The sequence below is a fragment of the Meriones unguiculatus genome, chromosome 6 (assembly GCF_030254825.1).
Source record: "Meriones unguiculatus strain TT.TT164.6M chromosome 6, Bangor_MerUng_6.1, whole genome shotgun sequence".
Classification (NCBI taxonomy): Eukaryota; Metazoa; Chordata; class Mammalia; order Rodentia; family Muridae; genus Meriones; species Meriones unguiculatus.
In genome coordinates, this window is record NC_083354.1 from 54,447,522 (window position 1) to 54,471,212 (window position 23,691).

Sequence of the window (23,691 nt, forward strand, 5' to 3'; positions counted from 1 at the left end):
ATTTTACCTGGTTAATTTCTAGAATACTAGCAGTCGGTTTTGTTCCTTATATCCATAATGCAAAGAGAAGGCTACAAGATAACTTTCTAGAAAAAAATTAGCCAATTAGAGAGATGATACACATACAGGGTAATGATATCAGAAGGTCATTTTTAGAAATAGTAACATCCTATGTGATAAGTCCCATCCAAATGCACTTAATTCCCAATAGGCTTTCTGGCACATCCTTGTTAAATACAGAAACCAAGAAGCACTTAGAAAGTGGAGGAAAAAAAGAAAGAAAAACCCCTCTAATATAAAAGGTGCAATAAATCAAATAGAGGAGAAAAAGTAATTTGGAGAAAATGGAGAGAAAAAAAAAAGACATTTAGGTGGCTTACAACTGCCTGTAATTCCAGCTCCAAGGGATCTGATGCTTTCTTCTGGTCTCTGCAGGAACTAACAACCATGTGATGTGGTATATAGAGTAAGGCAATATGGAAAAAAGATGAGAAGAGACCAGAGGATCAATCCAGGAGTCCCACAGAGTATGAACAGAAAACAAATACAACCACTTTGGAAATCAATCTGGTGCTCTCTCAGAAAAATTGGGACTAGCACTACCCTCAAGATCCAGCTATACCATTCCTGGGCATATACCCAACAGATGCCCAACCATTCAACAAGGACATCCGCTCAACTATTGTTCATAGTGGCTTTCTTTGTAATAGCCAGAATCTGGAAACAATCTAGATCCCTCAGTGGAGGAATGGATACGCAACAGAATACTACTCAGCAATTAAAAACAAGGAAATCATGAAATCTGCAGGCAAATGGATGGAACTAGAAGAGATCATCCCAAGTGAGATTTCCCCGATACAGAAAGACAGGCATGGTATATACCCACTAATACGCAGATATTAGCCATATAATAAAGGATAGCCATCTACAGACTTAAAGAAGCTAAACAACAAGGAGGACCCTAGGGAAGATGCTTAAACCTCATTCAGAATGACAAACAGGATAGATACCTGAAGTGGTGGAAGAGAAGAAACAGGATAGGAGCCTACCAATAGAGGGGTCCTCTGACATGATCTACCCAACAGGGGATTGAAGCAGATGCTGAGATTCACGGTCAATCTTTGGGCAGAGAGCAGGGAATATTATGGAGGAAGAAAGAGTTGGAAATAGAGGGACATTGGAGGAGACAGGAGCCCTACAAGGAGACCAATAAAACTAAAAGATCTGAGCCCCAGGGGTCCGGCAGAGACTGATGCACCAATGGAGGACCATGCATGGGGAGAAACTAGATCCCCTGCTTAAATGTGGCCAATTGGCAGCTCAGTCTCCATCTGAGTGAGGGGAGCAGGGGTTGCCTCTATCACGAACTCAGTTGACTGCTCTCTGATCACCTGCTCCTGATGATGCAGCCTTGTCAGGCCACAGAGGAAGAGGATCCAGGCAGTCCTGATAAGACTTAACAAGCTATGGGCAGATGGCACTAGTGGAGAACCCCCCTTTCAGTGGACTAGAGGAAGATTTGGGGAAGAGGGAGGGTGGGTGGGAACAGGGAAAGCTGAGGGAGGGGGCTTCAATCAGGATATATAATGAATAAACTGTGAAAAAAAAATAAAAAAATATTTAATCAATTATTAAAGAAATATTATAAAGCAGTCTCTCAGGATTAAAGGGTTATAGGTTCTGGGGGCTAAACAACAGAAGAGATGGAGAAAAGATCTCCAAGGCGCACATCACCACAGTCAACAGAATTAACAGACAGAAAGAGTCCAGAAAATGAAAACACGTCACAAGGGCTGGAGAGATGGGTCAGAGGTTAAGAGCACTGGCTGCTTTTGTAGAGGCCCAGGGTTCATTTCCCAGCACCCACATGGTGATTCGCCACCATCTGTAACTCTGGTTCCAGGGGATATGATAGCCTTTTCTGGCCCTCCATGGGTACTGGGCCCACAAGCAGTACATAGGCAGACATGCAGACAAAACACTCATTCACATAAACTAACCTAAAACAAGAATATCTTTAAAAACAACAAGTGCATCACAACACAAAGAACAAAATCAGAATGCACAAGATTTGTCAGGGCCAATAAAGGAGACAAGAAAAGAATGCAGCAGTGCTTTCAACATCCTGAGTGAAAAGAATATCCAATCTAGGACTCTCTACCTAGACAAGCTAATTACATGTGGGAGAAAGGAAAAAGAGTATTTCCAGACACACGGGCGGAGGGTAATAGAGTTAAATGTATTGTCAACACGGAGACATAAAGATTAAGGAGCCAGAAAGTGAATAATCTGCACAGGGATGTAGCAATAGTGTCTCTGGATAGAGAGCCAGGCGACAAGCTCAGAGTCATCAGTGGCAGCTGAAGCAGAGACCGAAGCTTTAGGACAGAGAAGTACCAACAGATCCCCTGGTCTGTATGGCAGAGTTTATGGCTCAGTTAATATATATGTGTATGGATAATAATCAAATGAAAAAAGACAGGAGTGAAAATAAAACTGTGGGCGGGGAAGAAATGCAATCATAACCATAACATGGTCTAGCTGTGATTCTTTATCACAATCATGTGAAAACGACAGTGACAGGAAATATGTCCATGTCTATAGGGAACTGAGAATGAAGAGCTGGATGCATGTACACTCTCTTGTGCATGCACACACATACACTAATAGCAAATTTAAAATAATATTCACAAAGATATAGAATATGCCTTTATTTGGAAACGGGGTTCTAATACAGACAACTATTAGAGAGGGTCCTAATCCAATATGACTGGTACCACTATAAAGAGAAGTGTAGACAGACTGACACAGGTGAAAGCTTATGTGGAGATGCAAGGGGAGGGAGAGCGTCACTTGAAGATGGAGGGCTGGAATGACCAACCTACCAGCCAAGTAACACATAAAGTTATAGGAAGGTAAGAGAGAGCTAGGGGACTCTAATCTGACACTATTCTGTACATTAGAATGGTGAGATAATTAAGTTCATTTTGGTGAACTCTGCTAGCCTGTGGTACTTCATTATGAGAGCCCTGTGAAACCAATACAGGGATCTTCAACGACAAGGAGGATAGAAACCTGTACAATAGCAGAAGGACCTTTAAGGTGTAGATCAGAAGTGGATATATTTACTGCACACCTAAGCAACTCAGTTAACGCTTACTAAAAACAAGAGTAACACATTTCCTATAAGATTATTAGTGCAAATATGTTGTTGCACTTTTTTTTTTTCCTTGAGACAGGCTGGCCTTAAATGCACTACCGAGGCAAGAATGGCCTCCAAGTTCTGATCCTTCTGCGTTTACCTCCGTTGTGCTGGGATTAGAGGTGTTTGCCACTGTGCCTAGCTATTGCTGAACATTTCCTTCAGGACATACTCTCCCTTAAAGGGGGTGTGAGCAGGCAGACAGCAGGGCAGGCCTGGGCGCAGAGGCTGGGGAGGAGCTGGCCAAGCACTCACCTCTCTATGTACTCTGCAAGAAGCTGTTCCGCTGCTGACGAGTACATCCACTCACTGCCAACTTTCTTTGTATATCCAGGGACTTCCTCATTCTTCTTGTTGAATTTGAGATTTAAACCCACGTTTGCTTTATGGTCTCCATGAGGGCTAAGTTTAAACCACACATACACACAGGTATTTTATAATGTGTTCAAAAATAAAAAAAATTCTGCTTTTTTTTTTTTTGACAGTGCTAGGGACTGAATCCAAAGCCCTGCGCATGCCAGACAAGCAGTACACTATTTAGCTATACCACCAAACCCAACATTTGCTTTCAAGTTTTAGAAAAGTTTAGACCTGATTGTTTTATATTTTAGTTTGCATGGTTACTTCTAATTAGCAGTAATTAAAAAACAGGACAGGTTTTGAAATCCAAGTTAAGAAGGCATATAAATAAATTATGTAATTAGAAAAAAGGAAAATAACAAAATTCACAGAAATCTATTACTGAGGTTCACACACACCCTCTGATACCTTTTTTCAAGGTTAGCTGCTAAAAATACAAACTGTCTTTGAAAGCATCTGATACATATGCTGTTCATGTAAAGGACCAACACCGGAGGAATTTATGGGCAACTTAGTCCACAGCCATTAATTGGAGAAAATCAATACTGAGATAGTAAGCATTTAATCTCTATCATTTAATTTTTCTGCCACTTTAAGCAAATATCCCTAACACAAACTTACTTTCTCCTAGATCCTCTTCCAATAAAAATACTTCCTGTAAACCTTGAAACAAGGTATCCACTCACTCCAAGGCGACCGGCCAACACATATCCTGGGTTGTACTTTATAGAGTATTTCTTTAAATATAAAAATAAAGAGGTCAATTACGGACACACATGTCTACATTAAGTACTATGTGGTTACCTTTGAGCGCTGTAGATAGTAAAGACACTACTGACCCTTCCCACCCAGAAGGATCTGAAAGCCCTCCTTCCCTTCCCAAGAATGAATGAAGGAGTCAGAAGCAGCTTGTAAATCTGTCTCAATAAATAAATTCTATAAGTACTAAACAGAAAATTCTTTACACAAGCTTTTTCTAAAACTAATTTTTATATTTTAAGCAGGGCTAGTTAACAAGTATATGGAATAAAATAAGGTTTCAAAAATTACTACACTGAAGTCAAACATAAGCACATCATCAAAACAGTTGGAAGTAAGGGAAGTAAAAAGTGTCCTTCATACATGAATGTAGGAAACCTTTTCCATGAATATTTACTATCATATGGAAGTCACAGTCAAATAAATGGAATTTCAACTTGTGTAGTTAATGATTATAAAATTAAGACAAAGAAGTGGAAGGGGAAACTGTGATCAGAATATATTGTATATATTCTGTGAAATTAAACATATACAAATATTCTATTTATAAATACATAGAAAATGAAAAAAATATTTTCAATTAAAAAATGTCAAGTAGCAGGACAAAAAAAAAAAAAAAAAAAGAAAAAAGAAAAAGAAAAAAAACAAGTATCAGATGGGATAATTTTTAACCAGGAAGCAAACAAAAAATGTACTCCACCTAGCACTAACACTCATGTCCACTCCTTATATAATGCACATAGAAAGACTAATTTTTATTCATAGTCTAATACTTTGTAAGGTATATGAATAACTTGAGACTGTTTCCTGGAGTTCAGGTTGGCCTTCAACTTGATATGTGTTTGAGGATAATCTTGAACTTCTGATCCTCCTTGCTCCCACCTCCTAAGTGCTAGGATTACAGGCTTGGGTCACTAAGCTTGTTTATTCAGTGTGGATACTGAAAGCAAGGAGCCTCCTGTATGCTAGCCAACAACCCTACCAAGTGAGCAACATGCTCAGGCCCAACAGCTTACATTCTTAGTTCATGCTCATAGATGAATACAGGAGTATTTTTACCAGCATAAAATCAATTTATTGTGATTGGTAAGGGATAAAATCAGCCACCATTATTTTATTGGTCATAAGTAGCTACAGTGATGCCCAAATGGGTAACTGGTCTTGGTGGCTGGAATATGTCAGGAGGATGTCAGGAGACATATGTGGTGGCACATGTCCATAGCCCCTAACACTTGGTCTGAAATGAGAACAGGAGGCTCAGCAGTTCAAAGTTATCCTTGGCTACTCAGTGAGTTAAAGGCTACACAAACTACTGTGTCAACACTCACACAGACACACAGAACAGGGTTGCTCAACAAGAATACCATCAGATTTAGTAATACTACAACATAAAGTAAGTATGCTTTGTAAAACAGATGAAAAGAATGAAAGTGGTATTTCCTCATTATAAAAAATATCACTTTATTAATAATAAGCATTTTGAAATGTGCAGAGGCAGATTCAGTTATAATAATTAACATAGGTTACACTCATTTAGTGTCCAAGGACAAGTGTCCTATTTTCAAGGCTGTCATAGGTACAAGTGTCGTGTAATAACCTTGAAAACATAAAAAGCTAAAATACTGGAGTTGAGAACGTGAGAGTGAAAGGACGCTTTGTGTGTTCTTTTTCACACAAGTTCTTCCCCCTTCACTGACCCTTAAAACAAAGCCCCAGCTCATTCATCCAATGGGACACTCTGACGGCTCCTGAACATGCCATCTCAATTCTTTGTATAACATAGAGCTGTAGTAAGATTTGTAGGAACACTTTTGTTTTCTAGACCTAATGTTCCCTCAGGGTCTGCTTTAAATCTCCTCACGATTCTTAATGCCTTAAGCCTGATTACGACAATAAACACCAATTAATAATGCAATTTCCGCAATTTTTTTTTTGCTAAAGATTTACATATTTGTATATACTGTTTCAATGCTGGAGATTAAACCTGGGTACTTATACATGCTACGCTAGATTGATATAAATAGACCTACATTTCTGGGAATAGATTTACACTTTTCCCTTACATTTTCAGTATATGTATGTTTATGAGTACACATGCATGCCACAGCGCATGTGTGGAGGATGACTTAGTACCATTCCTCAGATGCCATCTACTTAGGTTTTTTCTTTTGTGAGGCAGGACCACTCACTAGGCCTGGCATTTATCCATTAGGCTCAGCTGGGCTGACGAGCCAGCTCCAGAGACCTGTCTTCCAATACTGGCACTATAGCATGTACCACTAAGTCCAGTTTCTATCCCTGGGTAACTAGGGTCCTCATGTTTCATTAAAAATGCTTCATTGAGTGAACTATTTCCCTAGGCCCTTATACTTATTCTTAAAATACTGAAATTAATTTTAAGGAGGCAGAAAAAAAATCCTAGCACTAAAAAAGTTAATACCAATTATTGTACTTACATGCTGGTTCTGTATTAAAGCATCAAGATTTGGTTCACATGGAATGCTGAAAACCACACGAATCCTACCTTCTGTAATCACGTCACCTGAATCCTGAACCTGGGGGTGGGGTAATCAGACTGTTTTAATCTCTTTCATTACATTCATTTATTTTTCCCCTTATTTGAATTTTACTCTTCTAAAATAGAACACCACAAAAAAATTAGAAAATGGAAAATTTCTTATAATTTATAACAGGATTTTAAAATATTGCAAGTCATTTTGTATCTGCTTTAGTAGATATTAATTACACACACACACAAGTTAACTTACTTGTAGATAACTTCAAATTACCGAAATGTTGCAAATAATACTTGAAAACCATTATCTAGATTCACTGATTGTTAACTCCGTAAGAACATGTCTTCAACATTTGTATGCTATGTGCATATTTACATACATGGAACAGGGTTCCAGTGTGCCCCCGGTGAGCCGCCGGCTCACTGCGTTTTGTAGGCTGGTTTCAAACATGGTGGGCCCTGCTTCTCCTCCCCGAATATTGGTGTTATAAGCATGCAATCCTCAGGTCCTCTCAAAGCTCTGAGGTTAGCTTACAGATATCGTGTCCTTTACCTCTAAGTATTTTACTGCATATTCTTAAAAAGGATATTTTATTATAAAACTGTATCATTAGGCATATAAATTTACATTGATATTTTCATCTCAGCTGTTTTCTATATTCCATTTTCATCAACGGATGTAATAATGTTTTATGCAAAATTCTTTCCTCCTTCTCCAAGCTAGCATCAGATATTGAACCTAGTTGTCTGTCTTCTTGTTACTGAGGCAGGGAAATGCTACAAAGCCCAGGCAGGCTTCAAACTCATCCTCCTGCTCAGTCTCCCAAATGCCAAGATTGTAGACACAGTCATGCCCACTATTTGTTCCCAGATCCTAGCTGTATATTGAACATCCTTTAATCCAGATCATTTCCTGGTGTTTTAAAAACAATGTTAGTATTCTGAAGAATGCAATTTGCTCCTCCCTTTTCATTCTGCCTTTCTCCTTGTGCAATAGTGGAGCTTGAATCTAGCATGTTTAGCAGGCACCCTATCATTAAGCTGCAGCATTCTTCCCCTTATTTTGCTTTTTGTAGTGAAGTTATAAATCACCTGTCAGGACAGGGCATCAAATCTGGAGGTACACAGCACCAATCAATTCCTAACTGTTACTAACTGAGCACACTGTCAGGGTGTTGCTCAACTTCTTATTGTGCAATTATAGTTTTTGTTTGCCTTGTAACTAATCAACAGTTTGTGAAAAAACAGTCCTTTTTTTTTTTTTTTTTTTTTTTTTGAGACAGGGTTTTACTCTGTAGTCCTGGCTGTCCTGGAACTTGCTCTGTAGATCAGGCTAGCCTCAAACTCAGAGATCTGCCTGTCTGTGCCTACTGAGTGTTGAGATTAAAGGTGTGCAGCACCATAGTCCAGCTAAGACACTGTTTTTCTTTTTAAGATTTATTTATTATGTATACAATGTTCTGTCTGCATGTACACCTGCACACCAGAAGAGGGCAGCAGATCTCTCTATAGATGGTTGTGAGCCACCATGTGGTTCTGGAAGAGCAAGCAGGGCTCTTAACCTCTGAGCCAAGACACTGTTTTAAAGCCATGAATAACCTGCTTCAGATGAAATTCACCCCTTTTTGACTCATTCTTTGATGACTCAACCATTGCATTTGCTAAATGGTTTTCCAATGACAGCGTTCTTTCTATACTTTTATGTTCGTGGTCTAGGGCTCAAACCTAGAAACTTGTGCATACAAGGTAGGTGTTTCACCACTGGCCTCCATCCACAATAGAAGCTTTCCCATTTAATCTTTTTATTATTACTATGCAATGATGAGTTCTTGTTTTTCCCTCAGTAACTTCTAGCTTGTTACTTTACTTAATTATTCTGCTATTTAAATTATTAAGATTTGGCCAGTAGGGGCCCTTTCACCTTCTTCCTATGCTCACTGACTTTCATTCTTTTGAGTACTTCTTACTTCCTGGCATCAGATGTATCAAGCTCATTTTATGTCTTACCTGTTCCGGACCTAAAATCAGATACTTTAGTGAGAAAGTCTGCTGTTTTTAGAGGTCAAGATTTGGGTATTATGTGTGTTAAATGATACCTGAGTATCTGCTTCTTATTCTTTTGAAAGACAGAGCTAGAAAAATATGCATACATACACAAACAAACATGTGCCTGCCTACATGCATTTTTGCTTCGATATCCCTAACAGTAACTCAAATCTATCCCCCATAGATTTATTTTCTCCTATTCTATATCTATATGCACTTTTTTCTGTGTGAGTAGTTATTAAAAATATCAATACATTTAAAAATTCATTAACCCTGTACCTAAAATCTACTTAAAATAATTTAATGGCTTCATATATAACCCAATAAGCAAGTGTATTAAAAACACACCAGATTTTGAATTCTTTTTCCCACCTCCTATTTACCTGCTCCCTACTATAGCTAAATACTGTGTTCTTAAGTTACACAAGTGAATTCTTTCTTATGTTTCCCTTTTGGCATTACATTCTATTTTGCACTTAATAACTGTATTAACTTCAAAGAAAGAAAAAAGTTAATAAAAAATTTAAAACTAACTTCTCCAGTGCAGCCATAATACGGAGTTCCCAGCATAAAGACCATACTTCTGGGAGGAAATAAATCATCCAGTGTTTTGATATTGGAGAAACGAGAGTCAAAAGTTCGGATGTCCTATACAAAATGAAATATAAAAGTCAGTCATCACAGCTAGTATTCTTAAACCCGTCATACCATTTTTTCTTATGGGATTAAATGTTTTATCTGCAAATGTCAAATATGAAGAGCTTCTGTACAATAATACCCAAATCCAGGACATACTAACTTGTTATACCATGTTCTCTCCTATGCGCTTCATATATTTATCTAGTTCATTCACTTCTTTCACAACCACTGGTGGCAGACATTTGCTGCTCATTTTATGAAGACTGGCACAAAAGGGGATGAATCTTGTTCAAGGTCACACAGCAAGAAAGGCGCCTCAGGCAATCTGTGCTCTTAATTACTGCACTCTAGCTTATGCCCCACATTCCAGGGTTAGCTCGCAGAGCAGCACTTATGCGTGGGATAGGGTTGGATTGAGCACCTTCCATACTATGTGTGTCTGAAACCACTGTCAGTCCCAGAACCTATAAATACTTTTTTCTACATACTGCATCTCTGACAGTTTACTTTATACATTAGATAACAGTGAGAGTTAACAGTAGTAAAAGACTGTGAATGTAGCCTCTTTTTTTAAGTGTCTTGCACTTTATTTTCCCTTCATGTAATAATGTGATGATACAATGCATCCATGATGAAATGTGGTGAATGACTAAGAAGTTATGAAGTATAAGTGTATGTTCCAAGCTTGAAGTGCAGTTACAATAGTAAAACTAGCACTTTCCTTCCATTTCCTGGATGGAATATTCGTTCTTATTTTCTGTACTTGGACCATCTTCAGCATATGAGGAAAAGGTTCATCTTTTCTCTTAAAGGGAGCATATTCTAATTGCCAGTAACACCACCCTTGCTCTCTGGAGTCATTTAGTGACATAAATGTACCATGCACCATGATGCAGTGACAGCTGAGCTGGTCCTACTCAATAAGGAGGTGGCCCACACAGCAGGGATGCACTGGACAGAGAAGATCAGTCCTAGCTGAGTGACAGCCTAAGATTCCTTATCAGTACTCAGAACAATGACCAGTTTAAGCTGTATGAAGTACTTAATTCCAGCACTTTCCAAGTAATATTTTTAGACATTGGTTGAATACAGGTAACTAAAGCTATGAAACACCAAATCTTGAATTGGAGATTAAGCAAACCAAGGCGAACCCTTTAATATTCATTCATTTATTTCTGGCAAAAAGAAAAATTTTAAAAGAAAGAATCTCAATATATTGCCCATGATGGTCTCGAGTACACAGTCTTCTACAGAAGCTCATCACTACACCTGGCTCAGGCAGCACTTTTGAAGGCTTAAAAAAGAATGTCAGCATGTTAAGAATGAAGGGGGTGTGTGCTGGAAAATTTATTCTAGAACGGAAGTTCTTAAAAACAACTACAAAATTGCCCAGGCATGGTGATGCACACCTGTAACCCCAGTACTCAGGGGGCAGAGAGGCAGGTGGATCTCTGTTGAATTCATGGCCAGCCTGTTCTATATAGAGAGTTCCAGGAGAGCCAGAGCTACATAATTGAGAGATCCTGTCTGAAAATAGCAAAACCCAACCAACTAATCAACCAACCAAACAACAACAAAAGCCTGACACAAAGCCAAAACCATGCTCCCTACCTGTACTATGATGAGAAAGAATGGAATACTCCTCATATAGATTAGAAAGTTAAAAACCGCAAACCAGAGCAGAACCATTATATTTAGTGAATGTGTTTATGTCAGAGGAGAACTTGTAAAAGCTGGTTCTCTCCTTCCACCACAGGGTTCCACGGACTGAACTCCAGTCATCATGCTTGGCTGTTTATGAGCTAGAACTCAGGTCAAGCTTAGCTGTAAGCACTCTGACCTGCTGAGTCATCTGGACAGCCCTCAAATAATGTATTTTGTGAATTATGTTAAAAAAACTTTATCGTATATTGCTAAGTTATTATTCTACTCATAAGTAAGTATTAATTATTGTGACTTTTCCTTTTTTGCATTGCTGAGTCTTCAAACACCTAGGATTTTATGAATGCTAGGCAAGTACTGTACTGAGCTGTATTTCTAGTACTTTAAAAAAACCGAGACACATTCTGCAAAGTTTCCCAACTACCTAGGCTAGTCTTGATCTCACTGTTTGGCTTATATAGGCCTTGAACTTGTAAGCTTCCTATTTTATCCTCCAAGCAGCTGGGATTACAGGCCTGTGCACCAGATCTTGCTGAAAGGATCTTTCACACAATGTGTAACAGTGTATATTAAGAGAGAATTGAGACTTGGAGAACCTTACCTTAACGATAGTTTGATAAACAAAAGGAAGAATTTGTTTTGACCATTGTTTTTCTAGACGCACTTCACCATTCTGATTGATTTGATATTTACGACCTGTGAGTAACTGAGCATACACAACAGCAGATGTTTCATTTATTATTATTCCCTTTCTCCTTAGGTATCTAAAGGAAGAATAAAACAAAGAAAAAAGTATGTATGTATTCCAGGTCATAATCATCAATCAAATCAATTACTCACAAATACCTAAAACACTGCAAATAAAACACAGCAGCTCTCAACCCTCCTAATTCTGTGGCCCTTTAATACAGTTCATCATGTTGTGGTGATCCTAATCATAAAAGTATTTTTGGTGGCTAGAGAGATGGATCAGTGGTTAAGAGCACTGTTTGTTCTTCCAAAGGTCCTGAGTTCAATTCCCAGCAACCATGTGGTAGCTTAATATATACATAAAATAAACAAAATCTTTAAAAACAAAACAGAAAAAGTATTTTTGTTGCTACTTCCTAATGTAATTTTCCTACTGTTATGTCATAATGTAAATATCTGTGCTTTCCAATGGTCTTAGCTGACCCCTGTGAAAGGGTTATTTGACCCTCAAAGGGGTTATAACCCATAGGGTGAGAGCTATGCCACTACAGTATTAATTTTAGTTTGTGGGCCATTTCTTACTGTCTGTGTGACTGAATGAGAAATTCGTCAGTAAAAACTTCAGAACTTCACATTCAATGAAGGCTACATTAAAAAAAAATAATAAAAAAATTTTAAATTTAAAAGAAAATGTAAAAAAGGTACTATAGAACTCACAAAACAGAGCAGTATTGTAAGTATGTTATTTATTGCAAAAGCTCATTTGTTTCACCTATAGGTGATATAAAATTTTCATGAATAATTACCCTTTCCTTACTGATTTTTTTGGCTTTCAATTAAAATTTGCATAATTTTTAACACTCCATTTTTTTTTTTTTAATGGCTTTAGGGATTGAGTTTGGGCCTTGAACACACGAAGGGACATCCCAACCCCAATGCACAATTTTTATCTGCATTTCCTAGGCATGTATTTGGATCAGTCTCATAATCTTTCTGCCTAACCTTCCTAAGAGTGGGAATTAAAGTTGTATGCCATCATGCTCCGCTAGATTATTTTAAAAGAATGTATTTATTTAATGTGGATGGCTGTTTTGCCTTCACGTTTTGTCTGTGTACCATGTGTGTGCCTGGTGCCCATGGAGACCACAAGAAGGCACTGATGCCCTGGGACTGAAATAAGTGAGCCGCTGCTCTGTGGATGCTGATAATGAAGCCTGGGTCTTAGTTCTGTTAAGAGAAGCCAGTGAGTGCTCTTAAACTCTGAGCCATTTCTCTAGCCATCAACCAAATTCTCCATGACACTCACTGTTCTGAAATTCCTTGTATTTCTTTAGTCCAGTTCGACTGTTCTTTATCTGCAAGTTGGATGACTTTAGATGGTGGAGCAGTTTTTCCCAAATAAACCTTCTGAGTTCCTGGAGGTTCTTCCAAGTAAAATCTTAAGAATAAAAACAAAGCAAAGATTATATAAGCCCAAACTTGTACTGTAGGGTAGAGGTTTTGCAGAGTCAGTGTTCGTAGTAAAAAAATTTTGCCTGGTACAATCGCAAAACCAAAAGCCCCAAAGCCAAACCTTCTCTTGAGTACAATATAAAGTAGAGAATAAAGACATGTGGAAATTTCCATTGTTGGGCATGTTGGTCCCTGGATACCCAGCAACTTGAGGAGCTGAGGAAAAAGGATGTCTAGAGCCCATGAATTTGAGACCAGCCTATACAAGACAGCAAGACTCTCTCACCTCAAGAAAAGATGAAATATTAAGGTATAAACATAACAAGATGTATATTTCATCTGTATAATGAAAAGATAAAACATTAATAAATCAGGGATTTAAATAACAAAGAGGTATATTGTATTCATGGATCAGTAAAAGTATCAAACTTTCTCAATTCAACTCTAGATATACAACTTTTTTGGTTTTTTTTGTTTTTAAGGTTTTTCTTCCCTCCCTCTTCTTTTCTCCATCTCTCTTTCAAGACAGGGGCAGTTACATAATACAGGCTAGCCTTGAATTTCTTTTCTTTTTTTTTAATTTAATTTTTTTTATTATTAGTTACATTTTATTAACTCTGTATCCTAGGTATATCCTAGCCTTGAATTTCTAAGTAGCTTGGGATAGTCTTGAATTTTTGGAGATCTTCATATTCAGAAGTGCTGGGACTATGGGTATGAGTAATTACATCCTTTAGGTTTAGTAAAATTTCTATAAAAATTTCTTCAATATTAATAGATAAAGAACAATCTTTCTTAAAAAGAAAACGGTTTAAGATGAAAGTGCGTATGAATTACTTTGATGTTAAGACTTGGTATACAGTTACAGTAATCAAGAATTGTCATTAAAAAGAGTCCATATGAATACACTAGAGAAGTAGGAAAACATCTACACAAATAGACTTACTCTAAAAAATTTTATTATTATACCAGCCTTTGTGCATAGCAGCTGAAGGCTCTGATGTACTCTACCATTGATCCAGATTCTCAGGCTGTAACTTTTTTCCCTTATTTTTTTAAAAAATGTATTTCATTTTATATGTGTAAAATGTGAAAGCCTGTAAGTATATATGTGCTTTGAGTGCACGCCTAGGGCCTGAAGAGGCCAGAAGAGGTTTTGTATCTCTGGAACTGGAGTTAGGGGTGGCTATGAGCTGCTGTATTGGTACTGGGAATCAAACCCCGGTTCTCTGCAAGAGTGTCAGTGCTCTTAACTAACCAGCTGCTGTAACTAACTTTTGACAAAAAGCAATGATGTATCAACTGAATGATCCATAGGCAAATATATTGTGCAAAAGGTCATTTAAAATAGATCAGTGACTTAATGTAAAAGATAGTAAAACCATAAAATACTTGAAAGAAAGTATTAGCAATCCAGGCTGGGTGGTGGTGGTGCATGCAGAGGCAGGCAGATCTCTAGGAGTTTGAGGCCAGCCTGGTTTACAGAGTGAGTGACAGTACAGCAAGGGCTACATAGAGAAACCCTGTCTTGAAAAACGAAAAAAGAAAATATTAGCAACCTGGAATACATTGAAAAGAGAGAATGAAACTTTACTGATCCAAAGGAATCCTCAAGTTCTCTCACAGAAAAATAATGACAGCAAGAGTAAAAACTCAAATAGTGGTGAAGTTTTTATCAATAACATTTATGAAAGAACACAACTAGGAGATGTATGCAGGGTTAAGGGAAAAGAAGAGTGGACAAAAGACTGGTCTAAAAATCCAAATCCTATAGATAAAGAAAATAAACAAAAATATATTATTTTGGAAGTTAATTACTAGAAAATACAATACGTAATTTCTCTGAACAAAACATAGTTTTAGCTACATGCAAGCAAAAAAGACAAGGTTTATTTGAAATAAAAGTATAAAATGACTAATAAAGACTTGCCTATCTACTCACTAATAAAAGAGTATACATTTAAATAAAGTTCTAGCTAGAGCAGTAAGACAACTAAAGGAAATCAAGGGGATACAAATTGGAAAGGAAGAAGTCAAAGTATCACTATTCGCAGATGATATGATAATATACATGTGCAACCCCAAAAGTTCAACCAGAGAACTCCTTCAGCTGATAAACACCTTCAGCAAAGTGGCTAGATACAAAATCAACTAAAAAAAAAAAAAATCAGAAGCCTTCTCGTAGACAAAGGGGTCAAGAAAGAAATTAGGGAAACAATACCCTTCACAATAGCCACTAATAACATAAAAATACCTTGGTGTGACTCTAACCAAGCAAGTGAAAGACCTGTCTCTGAAGAAAGAAATTGAAGAAGATATCAGATGATGGACAGATCTCCTGTGCTCATGGATTGGTAGGATTAACATAGTGAAAATGGCTATTCTGCCAAAAGCAATCTACAGATTCAACGCAATTCCCATCAAAATACCAACACAATTCTTTACAAACCTTGAAAGAAAAATTCTCAACTTCATATGGAGAAACAAAAAAACCCAGAATTTCCAAAACAATCCTGTACAAAAACAGATCATCTGGAGGTATCTCCATCCTTGATCTCAGGCTGTACTACAGAGCAATAATAGTAATAAAAACTGCATGGTATTGGCATAGAAACAGAATAGTGGATCAATGGAACCAAATAGAAGACCCAGAAATAAACCCACACAACTATGGATACTTGATTTTTGACAAAGAAGCCAAAACCATTTAATGGAAAAAAGACAGCATCTTCAACAAATGGTGCTGGTCCAACTGGATGTCTATAGGCAGAAAAATGAAAATAGATCCATATTTATCACCCTGTACAAAACTAAAATCCAAGTGGATCAAAGACCTTAATATAAAGTCAGACACATTAAATCGGTTAGAAGAAAAATTGGGGAACAGCCTAGAACTCATTGGTACAGGAGAAAACTTCCTGAACAGAACACCAACAGCACAGGCTCTAAGATAAACAATAAATAAATGGGACCTCATGAAACTGAAAAGCTTCTGTAAAGCAAAAGACACTGTCGTCAAAACAAAATGACAGCCTATAGACTGGGAAAGGATCTTCACCAACCTAACATCTGACAGAGGGCTAATATCCAGTATATATAAAGAACTCAAGAGGTTAAAAAGCAACAAATCAAGTAATCCAATTAAAAAAAATAGGGTACGAAGCTAAACAGAGAACTCTCTGTAGAGGATTGTAGAATGGCAGAAAAACACTTAAAGAAATGCTCAACGTCCTTAGCCATCAGGGAGATGCAAATCAAAATAACCCTGAGATTTCACATTACACCCACCAGAATGGCTAAGATCAAAAACTCAAGTGACATCACATGCTGGAGAGGATATGGAGAAAGGGAACCCTCCTCCATTGATGGTGGGAATGTAAACTTGTACAATCACTTTGGAAATCAATCTGGTACTTTCTCAGACAATTAGGAATAGTGCTTTCTCAAGATCCAGCTATACCACTGCTAGGCATATATCCAAAAGATGCTCAAGTAAACAACAAGGACATTTGTTCAACAACCATGTTTGTAGCAGCTTTATTTATAATAGCCAGAACCTGGAAACAACTCAGATGTCCCTCAGTTGAGGAATGGATACAGAAATTATGGTACATTTACACAACGGAATACTACTCAGCAATTAAAAACAAGGAAATCATGAAATTTGCAGGCAAATGGTGGGATCTAGAAAAGATTATCATAAACATACTAAAATCTGTATACCTAAAGAAGCTAAACAAGGAGGAGGCCCCAGGGTTAAGAAGATCAATCCTTACTTAGAAAGACAAATAGGAGGGACATTGGAAGTAGGAGAAAACGAGAAGCAGGATAGGAGCCTACCATAGAGGGCCTCTGAAAGACTCTACATAGCAGTATAACAAAGCAGATGCTGAGACTCATAACCAAACTTTGGGCAGAGTTCAGGGAATCATAGGAAAGAAGAGCGAGTTAGTAAGACCTGGAGAGAACAGGAGCTCCACGAGGACCAAATATATCTGGGCACAGGGGCTTGTCTGTGACTGATTCTCCAACCAGGGACCATGTATGGGTTCCCTAGTAAGGGGAACAGGGACTGTCTCTGGCATGAACTCTATGGCTAGTTTCTTGACCTCCCCAGCCCCCCGCAGGAGGAGCAGCCTAGCTAGGCCAGAGGAGGACACTGCAGGCAGTCCTGGTGAGACTTGATAAGCTTAGGGTCAGATGGAAGGGGAGGAGGACCTCCCCTATAAGTGGACTTAGAGAGGGGCAAGGAGGCAATGAGGGAGGGAGGGTGGGATTGGGAAGGAGTGAGGGAGGGGGCTACAGCTGGGACACAAAGTAAATAAACTATAATTAATATAAAAATAAAATTATACCAAAAATAAATAAAGTGGCAAAAATTAATAAAAATAAAAGACAAGAGGCGCTTGAGAGATGGCTCAGTGCTTAAGAGCACTGGCTGCTCTTCCAGAGGACCCAGGTTTGATTTCCAGCACTCACATGACAGCTAATAACCATTTATAACTCCATCCAATACCCTCTCTGGTCTCCACAGGCAACAGTCATACACATGGTACACAGACATATCTGCAGGCAAAACACTCATACACATACATAAAATGAATAAATTAAAAAAAAAAAGGCAAGCCAATATGCTGTATTCCAGACAAGCCAAGCCAAGGCCACACAGCAAGGTTCTGTCTCATTGACTTATTTTAAAAATTAATGTATTACCGATTTTAGTAGGTAGAAGCACCTTACTGCACAGGCCTGACAACACCCAGAATCTATGGCAGAAAGAGAGAATAGACTTGCGAACGTTTCCCCCTGAGTTCCACTGTATGCCCACACTCACACATCACATTCATATACATACACTAAATAAATCAGTGTATTATTGAAATAAAATCTGGGAAAATTATGGAAAAGGTAAGGCTACCTAAGTTATTTGTCAGGGGTGGTGCAAGAAAAACTACAACTTTAGAACTCATGGAATGCAGCCTGCCGAGGCCCACCCCGAGGACTTGTGTCCTGAAGACATAAGGCTGTTACTGAGTTTCACTTTGCTTGCTACCCTCATTAGATATGTAGACTGCTAATAAAGTTAGTTCAAGTGTTTTTGTTAGTGGCTTTGACGTAGAAAATCTCGGACAATATTTTAAAGTTCAGAAAGGCACATTCTTGATAACTGAGCGAGGAATTTTTAGAGTCAGGGAACAGGAACAATTAGTTAGCCCAACTAGCACTGGCTAACATTTCTCTCTTGCTAAAGTTGGGTTGGTGATCGAGATGATGATTAATTTCTCGTACCCAGTTTTCCCCTTGACTTCCTGATATGGTTTAACAAAAAACTGTTACTGTGCACCCTGAAAATTTAAAGTAGAAATGACTGATTGTTTTTTATAAATAAAGATACTTTTAAGATTTTTTTTTTAAAATTATTATTATTATTTTTTGAGACAGGGTTTCTCTGTGTTAACAGCTCTAGACTTGCTTTGTAGACCAGGCTGGCCTCGAACTCTCGAACTCACAGAGATTCTCATGCCTCTGCCTCCCGAGTGATGGGATTAAAGGCATGTGCCACCATAGCTGGCATAAGATTATTTTTTTAAGATAAATAATGAAATGACTGATGCTTTCCTTGAAACTGCAAATTGCAGCCTACCAGTAAGAGGAACTGGCTGAGAAAAATATCTTGTTTGCTTACACTTTGTTAATCTGTGTATCTGCTTAGATACAAATGTATGTGGGTTTTTAGGAATAATTTGTTTTTTCATTTATAATAGTAAAACATCGTATCTCATTGTAATCATTCACTTGAAGAAAAATAGAATGTAACAACATTGTAACTTTTATACTGCTTGAAAGATTTTGCTGGGATATATAAACTGTAGGATATATAAAGTTGTTGGAGTTTTGCTACATCCACCAAATGTGTGTGTAATGTGTAACATGTAATATACAGTTTATGTATACGGTATGTATGCATGCTTTTCCCTTTTTGTTAGCCTGAGAGTTTTTTGCCGGGGGCCCCTGAGAATTAGGTTTTCTTCCCTCATCCTTTTCACCGGCCCCAGGGAATTAAGCTTCGCTTCCTCAGAGAAAGTCTGCTGAGGGATTAATTGCTGACTCCACACACATTCCTCTTCAGTACCTGACATATCAAAGCTGGCCTTCAGCAGTTATTAATTCTTATCCAAAAGGAAAATATATTTGCTAAAATAATACAGTGGCTAACACTCAGAAAATAATTAGGTCATAAAACTTCCAACATATTAAGAACAAAATAACCTAGCACATTGTACTGTATTTAAAATATCACAAAGGAGTACATAATAAACTGTCAATAGTGCTGACCTTCAAGTGGTGTGGGAATAGTCTGCACCAGAGTATAAATGTTCTTACAATAATATCACTTGAAGTAAATGAAAGTTATCAAAAACAAAGAAAATATGTCAAAGAAACCATAAATTGTATCTTACTTAGTTTCGCCATCTGATACTGCCACAACCCTAGCTTCTTCAAGATGAGGCCAGTTAACAAAGACCGACTTTCCAAGCACCAATGACGCTATGTTTTCTAGACTCTGAAAAGCAAAAACAGAAAAGTTCATTCTTAGTTTAGGTCCACGACAAAACTTTTCAGAGGCAAAATTTTCCAGTTCCATTGAGGTTTAAATATATGTAAAACTTCTGTTACTGTGAAATATTATAAAATATTCTGCATAAAGTATTATCTTAAGTAAAACTTCCAGGTTTAAAAAGAAGCTATTATCTACTTACACACATAGATTAGAGAACAACTTTGTAGTAGAAACTGAAGTCTAAACACAAATTTTATTTATCTTTAAAATTATATTTAATTTTTTGTTTGCTGTTTCCTTGAGACAAAAAAGGTCTCCTGTGGCCTATGCTGGCCTGGAACCTGCTATAGAGCCGAGGATTACTTCGACTTTCCTGGTCTTCCTGTTTCCATCTATCACGTGTTGGCACTGTAGACGTGCCCGTTTACCCAGGTCCAGCCTAACACAGTGGTGGGAATCTAACCCAGGGCTCTGTACATCCTAGGCAGGCAGGCTAGTAACAGCTGCACTCCCAGCTCAGCTGGGGGATGGCTTTCCTAGTGTGCACAGACCTGAGTTCAGTTCCCACCACATAACAGTGCAGTACAGTACACCTTTCATCCTAGAACTTGGGAAACAGAGGCAAGGATCATCCTCACTTATTTAGGGGAATTTGAGGCCAGTCTGGGATACAGTAGATACTGTCACAAAACAGAAATGTAAAATGGGCAATAAGAAATGACTATTTCATATTCTATTGCTAATAAGACTTTCCTTAAAGTGAACATCTAAAGCTATAGAGCAACAATGCCATTAAAGAAAGCGACTTTCAACATTAAAACTAGGCTCCCTCAATTATTCTTTCCTTTGCCTAAATTAATTTTTTATCTCAGCTCCTGCTTTCAGTTAAATTTTGAAAAAAAAAAAAAAAAAAAAAAAAGCATCTTTCTTTCCTACATTAATTCTTTCTGAAGTGCTAGGTGAAATCCATCATTATGTCATGTGTAGTCTTGCTGTTGCATGTATCCTTTTCCACTATAAAGCCAAAAGACTTCCTAAGAGCTCTACTTTTTCTATAGAGATTTTTCTGGATGATCTTCTCTAGTTACAGTTCTGCTTTCATCTCTCTGTATAGTAATAAAAGTAAACTTTAAAATTTTTTTTTTTTTTAGATACAGTTTTGATGTGTAGCTTTGGCTGGCCTGGCACTATGTAGATCAGGCTGCCTCAGACTCACAGGGATCCATCTACCTCTGCCTCTGCGAGTATTGAGATTAAAAAAAAAAAATCTTTTTATTTTATGTGTACAAATGTCTAAGTGTGACGTGTTCATGGTGGCCAAAAGTAGGTGCCAGATCTGTGGAGCTGGAGTTCTGGCGGCCTGAAATGGGTGCTGGGAACAGAACTCTAATCCTCAACAAGAACATCAAGTGCTCTTAACTCCTGGGCCACCTCTCCCCAGCCCTAATTACATCTTTCTTGATAAAGGACTTAATGCCTGCCTCCTTTATCGCCTACCCACCTACTCTTCCCATCGCCTTGTCTTAAAGAATTGAATTTCTCCCTTCACCAATGGACTAGATTGAAATTCATACACTGTTTCAGTTTTTACTTTCCTTCAAAGCTATGCAACATAAAGCTTTTGCTCTAAGTCTTTGTGATACTATTTTTACTTCTGTGTCCTCAATGTCACTTTAATGTATATAAGATGTACATCACAAGTGTGCCTGGTGCCCACAGAAGCCAGAAGATGCCATTAGATATCCTGGAACTGGACTTATAGGTCATTGTGGGTGCTGCAAACAAAATCCAGGTCTTCTACAAGAGTGACAATTCAAGCTGTCTCTTTAGCCCTAATTGTGGGAAATTTTTAAAATGTTGAGGTCATGAACATTCGGCCTAACTTTGTAATCTCGAGGCCTCAGTCATCAGTTCTCTACTGGAAACTTATACTAACAATATCTGTGTTCAACTTCTAGCTTGAGGGATTTAACTGTACATCAGCAGCTTTTTAAACTGATTTTTTTTCATTTGAACCACAGTACATAAAGTAATAACTGGGCTACTTTCTGTTTTTCCAAGATGACGTACTGCTAGTGTCATTCTAAGTGCACAGGAGATTGATTATCTAGAATACAAGCTGTTATTTACTATGAACAATTGAGGGTACTAGTGCTTCCATCTTTCTGAAACACTAGTTAAGAAAGGTTACCAGGAAAGCTCTAGTTAAACATCTTAGTCATCACCTTAAGATTTCATTATGATTAATCTCCTAAACCAACAACTTTCTTATTTTACTTTTCTTGTTTAACAAACTATTGTACTTTCTAGCTCATTGCCTGGACAGCTCTGTCAGTTACTATTTCCTTCTAGGTCTGTTGTTACTTCACTTACAAACTCTGAACTTGCAGCTTTACTTGTTAATCTTTTTTCAATTTACTCTAGAGTATTGCTACCAGATTAATCTTTATAAAGATATCAATTTCAAAATAACAGTCATAAGAGGGAAAATCTAAATTTCTTAGCCTGGTATTCAAGATCCTCCATAATCTGCCTTGGTTTCTCTTTCACCTGATCTGCCACTATCTCTCAACACAAGCCCTCTACTTCAGCCAATTTTATCTACTCATTTTCAAATAGATCACAACTGTTCCAGCTCAAGCCTCTGCTCATCTATATATGTGTCTCTAATCACTAGGCAGCACAGTTCAATTTCTCTTCAAATCTTGTTCATGAAGCTAGTTATAAAGGCTCTTTGTGATGTCTAACTCGTGTTTCTGTCTTTAAAGCTGAATCTCAGTTATAGCACATAAACACCTTGGCAGGGATAAGCAGTTTTTATTTTTTCTTTTTCATTCCAGACAGTGTTTCTCTGTGTTAACAGCCCTAGCTGTCCTAGACTTGCTTTGTAGATCAGGCTGGCCTTGAACTCAGAGAGATCTGTCTGCCTCTGCCTCCCCAGCTGTTGGGATTACAGGCCTCCACCATTGCACCTGGTGGGATCAGCAGTTTTATGCACGGCAAATATCCTATAAATTGACAAATAAATAAATAAGCACACAAACAAACAAAGTACTTACAAGTTCATCTGAGTCTGAATTCACTGAGATTTCCAACATCATGTTCTCACCACGACTACTCTGCTGGAATACTTGGACACCACTTTTCTTCAAAAAAAACTAAAAGAATTCAGAAAATTTATTTTTAATTCTTTAAAATCACTTCACTTTTTTATTTTTATTTAGACTAACTTTTAATAAAATAGATGTATTAGTTTATAATTTGGGGGGGGTTGGCTTTTTAAAAAAACCAATTTATTCATTCACTTTAAATCCCTATTGCAGGGTCCTCCCTCCACTCCTCCCAGTCCCACCTTCTCATCTCTGTTCCCTCCCCTTCTCCTTAGAAAATGGGAGGCTCCCCCCAACCCCCGTGCTTTTAGTAAAGGGAAAATAAATCTGAATTAAATAGCCACTGACTTTATGCTTGATGTGTTTCAAAGTAGGGAATCCACAGAAATATAATGCCTTCTGGTCAACCCTGGTTATTTTGTTCTTGTTTATGTCTACGCGCCAAGCATCTAATGATATTATTTTATACCTAGAAAATAAATTAAAGTAGTTAATTTAAAATGCAAACATTACAAGAAGTTATAGCTTTCAACTTTCTCTTGACTATTTCACAAGAGTCACTGCTGCTTTAATAACAAGAGGTGTGTGCATGCTGGCACCTGTTTGAAATCTCAGCTGTGAGGAGAGGCAGGGGATACAAGCTCAAGGGCCAGCCTAAACACACACACACACACACACACACACACACACACAC

General features: G+C 37.8%; 1 protein-coding gene across 4 annotated transcripts in view; it reads right to left on the bottom strand.

Annotated features, from left to right (window-relative positions):
• Xrn1 (5'-3' exoribonuclease 1) overlaps positions 1–23,691 on the bottom strand; it is a 97,122-nt gene that overhangs the window by 39,989 nt on the left and 33,442 nt on the right. For all 4 annotated transcript variants that reach the window (XM_060385500.1, XM_060385498.1, XM_060385499.1 and 1 more), the window contains exons 17-25: positions 23,346–23,466; positions 22,947–23,045; positions 19,787–19,890; positions 13,180–13,311; positions 11,785–11,947; positions 9,417–9,530; positions 6,778–6,876; positions 4,184–4,299; positions 3,458–3,604 (exon numbers count right to left, since the gene is read on the bottom strand). In XM_060385500.1, coding sequence (XP_060241483.1) covers positions 3,458–3,604; positions 4,184–4,299; positions 6,778–6,876; positions 9,417–9,530; positions 11,785–11,947; positions 13,180–13,311; positions 19,787–19,890; positions 22,947–23,045; positions 23,346–23,466 — 1,095 coding nt within the window. The remainder of the gene's footprint in view (positions 1–3,457; positions 3,605–4,183; positions 4,300–6,777; positions 6,877–9,416; positions 9,531–11,784; positions 11,948–13,179; positions 13,312–19,786; positions 19,891–22,946; positions 23,046–23,345; positions 23,467–23,691) is intronic.